The sequence below is a fragment of the Heloderma suspectum genome, chromosome 2 (genome assembly GCF_057233095.1).
Source record: "Heloderma suspectum isolate Gila_16-S chromosome 2, 16-S_ref, whole genome shotgun sequence".
Taxonomy (NCBI): domain Eukaryota; kingdom Metazoa; phylum Chordata; class Lepidosauria; order Squamata; family Helodermatidae; genus Heloderma; species Heloderma suspectum.
This window is the reverse complement of record NC_139459.1, coordinates 259,757,250-259,768,029: the sequence shown is the minus strand read 5'-3', so window position 1 is coordinate 259,768,029 and position 10,780 is coordinate 259,757,250. Positions and strand designations below refer to the sequence as shown.

At 42.0% G+C, this 10,780-nt stretch overlaps 1 protein-coding gene across 1 annotated transcript in view; it reads right to left on the bottom strand.

Moving 5' to 3' along the window:
* Positions 1 to 2,559: 2,559 nt before the first annotated feature.
* The window catches only part of CATSPER3 (cation channel sperm associated 3), a 45,292-nt gene continuing 37,071 nt past the window's right edge, over positions 2,560 to 10,780 (bottom strand). Inside the window, exon 8 of the mRNA XM_084829807.1 lies at positions 2,560 to 3,015. Within this exon, the coding sequence (XP_084685933.1) occupies positions 2,880 to 3,015 (136 nt within the window). The 3' untranslated portion in view covers positions 2,560 to 2,879. The remainder of the gene's footprint in view (positions 3,016 to 10,780) is intronic.

Below are 10,780 nucleotides of genomic sequence, written 5' to 3'. Positions count from 1 at the left end.
TCTTGCACTAAGGGGACTACCCCATTTCTAAAATACACACATGTGCATGCACACACAGAAAGCTGTCGGTGTTGACAGTGCAAAAATAATCTGCCTATTTATTAAGGTCTCCTCAGGGTGCATCCCAACTTCAGAGGTGAAGCGTAGCAACCAAGGACAGGGTCTTCTCAATGGTGGCACTTCAAATGTGGAGCACCATCCCCCTTTCCATTTGCTCAGCACCCTCTTGAATGGTTTTTAGATACCAGTTAAAATTGCTGCTGTTCATACAAGCTTTGATTAGTGTTTAGAACTTTTCGAGTGCATGTTTCTTGGCTGTAAACACATATTAAGCTCTCCTTTGATGTTTTTGCTGCTGCTGCTCTTACCATGTTTGTTGTTTTGTTTTTATTGTTGTCTGGTTTTATCAGTTTTATGTGTGCAGTAGGGATTCTGTTGTAAGCCACCTTGAACATTAAGATTGAGAGGCAGGATATAAAGATACAAAAATAAATACAATCTGTTTTGCATATCAGGATCTCTGAATTGGGACCCATCATTTTAAAAACAAAATGAGGAATTCAAATTGAAGCTGTTGGAATAATTTGAGACATCCAGTGCTATATAATTAAAAGCAGTCCAAATAAATATACTGAGTGATCAGACTAAATTGCCCAGTCAAATTTAGGCACTGCTCCCCAATGCAGACTGTACTTGTGTAGCTAATAAAAACACAAAATATTCCAATGTACAAGAATGACCTATAAAATAGCATATCAAAACTCATGTCTATGGAGAGGAATATTTGTTCATTGACAGTTCACAGCCCAGCCTTAAAATGATTTGCCTGAGGAAACCAAAACCCAATTTGGCTCAGTGAGTTGTACTCAGAAAGATATGTGCAGCATGATAAATGAACTTGTTCTGTTAACCTAAAAAAAAAAATCACTCCATATCTCTGTCAGAAAATGTCAATAATTTTGCTTTACGCACATCATTTTTCAAACATTTCTGAGCCTAGAATTAGATACTGTTCACATCTGTTTCTAATTTATTTTACTGCTAAAAAGCCACCGAGTTATCCAGACTAACCACTTATACTATTAAAGAGGACATTTTTCAAGTGGTACTTTTTGTAATATTATACACCAGTCCACTACATATAATCATAAAGTGCTTCACAGCTGTAATATAAAAAAAAGAGCTTAGAAAACTCAGCACCAAATATTGTAACCTTTTCTTTTTCTTCCTTGGGAGAGGGTTGGTAAATTCTATCAGTGGAATTCTCAGAATATTTCAAGAGCTGAATATTTCTCCATCCAGTAGTGTCTAGAATGTTTCCTTGCTATTTCTCATACTTTGGGTTAATTCAAGGACGGCATATGCTCAACATCTGATACATTCCCTCTGTGAACAGGCAGCATCCCATGGCTCCAGAATAATGGACTTAATCACTACAGAGAATCTTTTCCATTTTGTCCAGACTGGCTAAGGATATCATTCCAAGCACATGTTTCAGCTGATTTGGAAGTCAAGTCGCATTACATGACCATGACTTCTTTCCCCAACCATTCCTTTTGTTCTAACCCTGGAGTTAGGCAACCTGGTATTCTGCATATGGCTTGGACTACACCTCCCATCAGCTCCAGCCAGCATGGCCAACAGTCAGGGACTATGGGAGTTGTCATCCAAATCATCTGGAGGGCACTGGCTTGCCTACTCCTGCTCTAGCCCATGCAAGTTATGCAAAGCTATATACTGCATCCATTTCATTTGTGAGGCGAAGGATGCACTTGAATAGATAAGCTATAGGCTATTCCTGCATATGCATTGCATTAAGACTTGGGGTGGGGTGTTTCCACTAGCCTCCAATAAAATAGACTTTATTCCATTATATAAACAAACCTGAAGGGTTCCAGCCTTTATCAGAAGATATGGGATCTTACAATACAAGCTGTCATAAATGAAGCATAAGATCTTCATTAGTGCCTTCAGAAGAAAGACTCCTTGGGGCTGAATGGAAACATACAAATGGATGCAATCAGGAACAAAATGAGGAAACTCTGGGGATACTGGAAACTCCAAATTGGCCCTGTTGAAGAAAGGGTCCCTGTGATGGTGAAGGGGGGTGAATCTGCTTTTCCTGTAGGTTATCGTGCTGATGTATCTACAACATTCTTGATCTTGAAGGTCCCCAAGAACATCCAAGTATGCTGTCAGAGGAAGTTAAAGAAAGGAAGTACCTCTAGAAACTTGCAACTCACCTTAAGGGGGATTTATGATTGACTCACATTGCTGCACCATGCATCCAAAATGTGGCTATTCAAATCACCGCCAATCCATTTTCTAGGTCATCTGGGCACAGACTGATGCAAATGCATAACCGCTTAAAAGGCAGCTTATGTGCCCAGGAAACCAAATTCTATCATGAAAAGCAACTGTTCAAACATGGCCTTTGAGACTGTGGTTGCCATCGTGCAAGCCCTCATTTGTGCTCTGTGCTCCCATTGACTGCTGTGTGAGGGAGAGTTTCACACAGTCACCTATCTTTGATCCACAACGAACAGAAAAACACTCCTGCACACACAGAACACCACTTTTAATTTGCAATCCATCTGGGTTTACCAGTTAACAGCTACCACATGGCCTCGTAGAAAAATCACAGGATATGATCTAACAGTTTGACCTAAGCCTATAAAGACTGAAAGAGATACAGCCACAAACACAAAGATACATTAGCAAAGCAGCCAAATAATGTTTACATTTCCTAGGATGTGAAGTAACTGGGCAAAATCCTAGCTCTGCTGGATGTTCATAGGAGCGTTGCTTTTAATTTCACTAATTCTTAAGCAGTGTGCCAGAGGGTCTTCTTTTTTTCCAAACGGGAAGCAAATAACATTTTAGTCATTTTTATTCAGAATAATGGATGACCCAGATTTGATCTTGAGAGACTGCAAAGACTGCAAAGCCTGTTCTTGTGATTCTCGCAGCAGAGCGGTCAAAGTGGCAACAATTTCATAATAGAGTTCTTGCAGCCTGGAATGACACAAGAAGCGAACATATTCACTCATCATTTCATTGAGCTTTAAGGGAAAATGGAAAACACAGCAATTCTAATGCAATCTAAGAGGAGAGATCCCTCTTATGCACAGACATGGGCTTTTGAAGGACACCGCAGGGTAGGCCACTTGCCTTCTCCCTCAACCCTTAGTGGAAGATAGACAGAAACATCGAACGCTCTGGTTCTGGAGAGCGAATACGCCCAAAAGTAAGTTTGAGCATTCCAACTCCTTTGAATCGGGGCCTTTATCTAACAAGCTGCCAACATACCATTTTCTTGATTTCCTTGATATAATCTTAAGATTACGTTTTTCTTAGGATCCTAAGAGCAGCTTCAGACATTTGAAAGATCAGCTTGTATTCTGTTTTCAGGCTTCTCTGTAACTTCCAAAACAGCAGGCTCACGCATCTAACCTACAGGGTCCAGAGCAACTTTCCCCAACCTGGTGCTCTCCAGATGTTTTAGACTACAAATCCAAGCTTTCCTGACCATTGGCATGCTGGCTGGGACTGATGGAAGTTGAAGTCCAAAACATTTGGAATGTACCACACTGGGGAAGGATGGTCTAGAGTAACTATTGCAAAGGTGGCCAGCTTGTGGCCCTCCAGATGTTTTGGCCTACAACTCCTATAATCCCTCATTATTGGCTATGCTGGCTAGGGTTTATAGGGGCTGTAGGCGAAAGCATCAGGCGGGCCACAACTTGCCCAACCCTGAACTATCAGGGGCCTTTATCTAACCATGTGTTTATAGGGCTGGCCCTACCATTCGGCGGAGTGAGGTGAATGTTTCAGGCAGGAGATGCTGGGAAGCAGCAGCATGGTGGTAAAAAAGGTTTTAAAAAAAAGGCAAACTCCATGTTAGGCATAATTAGAAAAGGAATTGAGAATAAAACTGCCAATATCATACTGCCCTTATACAAATCTATGGAGCAAACAAATTTGGGATACTGTGTACAGTTCTGGTCACCCCACCTAAAAAAAAGATATTGTAGGGCAACTAAAACGATCAAGGGACTGGAGCATCTCCCCTATGAGAGGAGGTTACAACAGCTGGGCTTGTTTAACTTGGACAAAAGGAGGGTAAGGGGAGACATGATAGAGGTGTACAAAATTATGCATGGTGTAGAGAATGTGGATAGGGAGATTTTTCTGTCCCTCTCTCATAATACTAGAACTCGGGGTCATCCCATGAAGCTGATTGATGGGAGATTCAGGAAAGATAAAAGGAAGTACTTCTTCACACAGCGCATAGTCAAACTGTGGAATTCACTTCCACAAGATGTAGTAATGGCCATGAAATTGGATGGCTTTACAAGGGAGTTAGACAAATTCCTGAAGTCTATCAATGGCTACTAGGCTTGAGGGCTATGTGCTACCTCCAGCACCAGAGGCGGTATGCCTATATGTACACCAGTTGCTGGGGGCCATGGGTGGGAGGGTAGTGTTGCGCTTGTGTCCTGCTTGTGGGTTCCCAGTCAACAGATGGTTGACCACTGTGTGAACAGAATGCTGGACTAGATGGACCCTTGGTCTGATCCAGCCTGGCTCTTCTTATGTTCTTAAGCGTTGAGAATAAAAGCTATGTGCCAAGCAGTCTGCTCTGTGTCTGCTTTCTGCTCTGTAAGCTAGCTTGCTGCCTGCTGGAGTGGTGGAGGATGCTATTCCATCACCAGTGTTGAAGAAAGATTCAGTTGCCAATCCAGTCATTTTTTGTACATAGAATGGGAGGGGGCACCATCCTGTGCTTTGCTTCAGGCAGCAAAATGACTTGGGCCAGCCCTGTGCGTTTGCGATATTTAGTTGCAACATCCAATGCCTGGAGGCAGTGGCATGGACAGGGAGTGTGGGTAGTGACAGCTTACAGAGGTTGTGAATTGGCCTAAGACTTGCTACAGAAGCAAGCAAGCACTCCTCTGAGAAGATAAGCAGACTGCTGTCTCATTCCAACAACACAGTACATGACGTCTTGCCAGTCTTGCAGTCAGATACGGCAATGAAAATGTTTAGGATCATGATGAATGGCAGTTGGGAGTGATACTTGTGATGCTCGTTATGTGTTATTGGGTAGCGTTTAGAGGAACTAGAACATTTGCTACAGCACCATGGTAATCAGGGCTGGACCAAGACATTCTGCTGTCTGAGGCAGAGCATCAAATGGCACCGCTGCCCCCAAGTCAAGGTGCACAGGATCCAAAGCCAGTCAAGTTATTTGGTACCTGAGGCAGAAAATCCCACAAGTGCCTCTCCCAGAGAATAAAAATACAATTATAATACATGGAGGGAGCAATCCTATGGGGATAGGCGGCTGCCTCCGAACTCAGAGGTGACCACCTATCCAATGCAGGGCAGGCAGAGAATGGAGGGGATCTTCTCCTCTGTGCTCCGCCTGCCTTGCATTATTGGCTAGACAGCCGATTTCAGCTGTCTAGCTGGAGTGGGGGGACCGGCCAGATGACACATGTCAGGGTGGACACTGAGCCCATAGAATCCCAGAGTAGTTCTGATGCTGAGGAAGAGCAATCGCTCCTTGGAGAGGAGCGCGCTCCTTTTTTCCCAAGACCAACAGCTGACGGAGATTCCTCCCACCCACATTCCTAGTTTAGAAAGCAGTCCAGGGAGTGACTCAGCACAGAGAGCAGACTGGGGGGGATGCGCGGCGCAGACGCAGAGAGCGGCGCCAGATGGTTCGCGCTCAAAGAACGGCTGCGCCCAGAGGATCCAAGGGAAAAGGGGAGGGGTTCTCCCTAGTCCTTATATTCAGGGGTCTGCCAGTAATTGCCTTTCAAACGGGGACCAACTGTTCCAACTTAGGGCATAGGGATGCTGCTGCTCAGATCTAGTTGCTACCTGTAGAGTTGTTAAGTTGTAAAAGAATAAAGCTTTGAAAACAATCCCTTTGTCTGTGTCTGGACTTGGCTACTGGATTAGACTGAGAGAGCCCTCCAAGGAGCCCTTGACAACACATAGGAAGCGTCATAACGACACTTCTGCCATCCTCGCCCTTCCCCGGCCCCAGGAACACACCCTTTCCTCCTGCTCCATGTCGCTGTTCCAAGCATGGAACCCGGGACGATCTGTGCTGCCTACAAGGTGGCAGGGGAGGGGGCAGGAAGGTGGTTTTCTTTTCTGGGATCTGATCCTGGAGCACAGGCTCTGAGGTCGGTTCCCGAAAACCAAAAAATCCTATGGCCTTCTAGCCACTCTCTAGCGGCCACAGGATTGCGCTCTTAATAATTAACACTTTGCTGCCCCTTCAAGACACCCCAAATCAGCTGCCTGAGGTGACCGCCTCACTCCTCCTAATAGAAGGGCCAGCCCCGGTGATAATACAGCTGGCTGAAATGCAGGCACTTCATGCATACTTTGAACTGGAACAGAGGACTAAAATGATGTCACTGGCTGGTTTTATACATTCCCAAAATATTAATTCACTCTGAGTGCTGTTACCGATCAATTTATGAAGCAGCCTCTCAGCAGCACAACAACCTCTTATGATTCTAGTGCTGGGAAAAAGAGTCAGAGGGAGAACCTAAGGAGCTGTACTACCATGACTTTGTCCACACTACAGCCCCAATATCAAAGCACTAGAGAGAAGCTGCAGGCAAACAAAAACCATAACATGGAAAGAAAGAAATCACAAACAGAGAGGAAGAAGAGAAAAAAACAGGACCCAGACCATGTGAGAGAAAGAGCGAAGTCGGCCTAGGTCACTTGGAATTCCAAGATACCAAGAGGACCTTCTTCCCAAGGTTGTGGTGGTCAAAGAAGAGTTGAGTGGGAAGGCATGGGGTCCATCCTGTAGGCCATGCATGCTGGGCTTGGGGGAATCTGTAGGCTGATGCTCTTGAGGGTCCACAAATGATGCTTTGCACAGGCATGGAACCCATGTGTGTGCTTGCACAGAGACCACAGGCAAGGCCCAGCCCAAGTTTGAGGGGTCCCTCTTGGTGAAGTGCCCTTCTGGTGGACCCCAAGCAGTGGGATGGAGCTGGCTGGCTTTGCTCCACTTGCTGACTATAGGTTGCTGATGGAGCTGTCATAAAATAAACAAATCATTCTGCTGCAACAGCTAAAGTTAACCCAAAAGCACATTTTTAAGAAATTGTACTAAGCTTTGGCTGGTAATCTCTCTCTCCCCCTTCATTTCACATATGTGAGGTTTGGCAGTCCCAACTGGGTGGGAAAACTCTTGTGAACTGTACACCTCAGAACTATCACAATGAGGGCCAAACCACATGTTGTGTATGTAAATGTGTGGACTAGTAGAAAAAAAGCCTGTTCGGGAGATGGCAACTGTAAATGGAGTGGCAGCCAGGAGAGGAGGCACTTCACTCTATCCACCCTTGGTTTCTCCATGTACAATCCAGTGTGTACTTGCACGGGAGCTGAGGAAAGGTTAAGAGCACCTCACCCTGCTTCTCGGCTCCACGCTGCCCTTGTCTGAAATGACTTTTCAATAAAAAAAGATAAGGCATGGTGGCATCTGCATGTAACAGGGTACGGCTGAGAACATTAAATCAAAGTTACCCCAATGCCATTTATTCCATACAATTTTAGTGGCTTTTAGTGACAGCTTGTTGCTGCTTATATCAGGAACAAGGAAACTGCCTTATATTTAGTGAGAAAATTGGTCCATCTCACTCAGCAGTGTCTACTCTGATTAGCAGTGGCTTTCCTGGGCTTCAGGCATGAGACTTTCCCAGCCCTACCTAGAGATTGGGTCCCACTGGAACCTTTTCCATCAAATTATGTGCTCTGTCGCTGAACTATACTTCTTCCCTATATTGATTGTAAGAGTAATATTGATTTTCTCTGTTTAAAGTTTAAAATTACCTTATTTGCATTGCTTCAGCCTCCTGCTTTGTTTTATGTTCATTTTGTTTTGCTTTGGAAACCATTTGGTATATTTTCTTAAAAAAAACAGTGGCCTAGAAATATTTTTAATAAATAAATAAATGCAATTTGCATCACGCACAGAGCATACAAGATGACTGGATCATGGCAGCAGTATTTCAAAGATTCCAGAACATTTTCAATTATTCTCAAGTGTAGCCTCTGATACTGCTTCTAGATGAGGCTTTTGTCATGCCTCATTCACAGAATTTTACAGGGAGTCCTGATGATGACATCTTCAACTTGTAACCCTCCTGTGTGTCTTTTCCCACTGTTTCTCATGTCTTTTTTCTTTCCAGAAAATCCCATTAAGGAAGAAAAGCCAAAATAGCTATACAATCTCTTTTGACTGCTAGCACTAAAAGCCCCCCATCTGAAAGCACCCTCCATCTGATCAAAGGCCTGCCACATTTTCAGCTATCAGAACAAATTGACCACAAGATCCATGTCCAGACAAGTCTTAAGAAGTGAACTAAAACATTAAAAGGTGCTCTTGGAAGGTATCAAAAGTTTCATTCACATAGTCCTAAGTTACCAGCATAACAGATTTCTGTTGGGGTTATTCAGGAGGGTGTGTCTTCTATACTGACCTAGTTTGCATGACATGACACCCCACGGTGGCTTAATTTACAGGGGGGGAGGTTGTTGCATCGTGCTGGGGACCCATAAGTGCCATTTCTGCATGGTGTCTGCGGGCCCCAGCTTCCTATGGCTTGCCGTGTCATGCGAACCACAGCCACAGAAGTTGTTTGAGGGCCAGACAACCTTCAAATAACCCATGGCTTGTTTTAGGGTTATTTGAGGGTTGTCTCATCTGGGTTCACACGCCTGGGTTCACACGACATGATAAGCCAGGTGCCCACAGGCACTATGCAAAAATGGCACCCACAGGCACCCAGCATGATGCAAGAGCCTCCACAAATAAATTAAGCCATGGTGGGCTGTCGTGGCATGCGAACAGGCCCATTGTGTCCTGGATTTTTAAGAAATACCTGATTTTGTTTTATTGAACTTGCTGGGAAGGCTATTGAGAAACTGCTAATCTACCTCTTTTAAAACAATATGGGATGTTTTATTATAAAATCTAAATGCTAATTGTCTAACAATAAATAATTAAGAATTTAGAAATATAAATAAGTAAAAAGTAGTAATTGTGTTAAGAAGAAGGCATACAAAATATATGTAGGTTTATCATGAATTCTGAGTAATTAGCTTAAAAAACAATTGTTAAGATGACCTGGATAGTATCCTCCCATAAATGCTTAAAGCTTTATTATTTGGGTTAAGGGGTTAGTAAGTTAGTTAGTTAGTTAGTTAGTTAGTTATTTGCAGTATTTGTATACCGCTCCATATCTAAAACAGATTTCAGAGTAGTGAACACAAAAGATAAAACAGTGGAAGAATTTAAGTAATTAAGTAATGAACAGGTGTAAGACTGTTTTATTAGTGATGTGCAAGTCAACAAAACTCACGCTCACCAAAGTTCATTCCAAATTGAGTCCGTATAAGACTGCGAGCTTTGTTTTTTTGCATAAAAATCCGCGCATATTTTCATACATATTTTTCCAAATGCACGCATCAGTTGTGCGCATCTTTGAAATGTATACATTTTTTCGTGTGCATTTTTAAAATGTATGCATGCTGTCGAACACATTTTATTTGGTCTGCTAATCACACTGCAAGCTCAGAAATGTACAGACTTTGGCCACAGATTGCACCTGAGTCCATGTTCAGCCTGGAAGGTGTAAACTGGGTATGTTCTGATAAAAATGAACTGAAAAGAATTTCTCATTCATCCCTATATATTACTTTAAGTAAAAATATATATTTGAATTAATGAGCAACAATACTGTGTAAAGTATATACATCAAAAAGCTTAATATGCAGATATTTATAAAAATTCATAGACTTAGGCTTAAGTAGCAAATATTGAGTAAAGAGTTATCTTCTCAAAATATGATTCAGAATTTATTGTATCTAGACTGAAAGGTGTACATATGTTTTACTTTTAAAAACTTGTTTATTAACAACAAAATAATTAAAACTATGAGCCCTAATTTATAAAAAAGGAAATAATATTACCTATGAAGTAATTTCTACACACAAACAAGTATAATATGTGCTGATTTTAGAATGGAGTTTCTTACTAGAAGTTCACCAGGCCTTGTCCACCTATCAGCTAAATAGCCTATTGGACTTGGAATGGAGAACTTGATATTTAAAATAAGATCTTTGCTTTTTAAACTATTAGGACTAAAAGTCAAAGACTAAGAAATGTTTAGTTAATCCTATTTCCTGTTAAGCTATTAAGATCTAAGAACCTTTAGCAATGCTCTGTTTAACAACAAGAAATATTTTTATTTTATGCAATGTATATTCTGATGTGAGATTACAAATATGTTTCTAATAAAGATAAAAAAAATCTCAGAAGGATTTTCCCTTACTAGTTCTTGTTAATACAAAACCAAAATTGAATCCAATTCCCTTTTTTTATAATTTGTTTTATTATTTGCTATACTATTTAAAATATAGTAATCAGCCATAAATAGTTAACTGGCAGCCAAAGGCTTCCCACATACGAGAACTATACTACTTTAAAGACATTCAGCAAAGGCCAGATCTATGACAAGCATTCACACATAGGGTAGCCACTTAGGAATCTCCAAAAAAGAAGACAAAAGAGCACACTGATTTGTGTAACATTTGCATATGCTAATTTATATGTACTGATGCAAATTTAGAAATACGTATTGTAATTTACATAGAAATACAGCACATAGCACCATAATGTGGAAGACTATAACCTGGTGACTTATGTGCTTTGCTCAGTCTGCTGTGCCAGTAT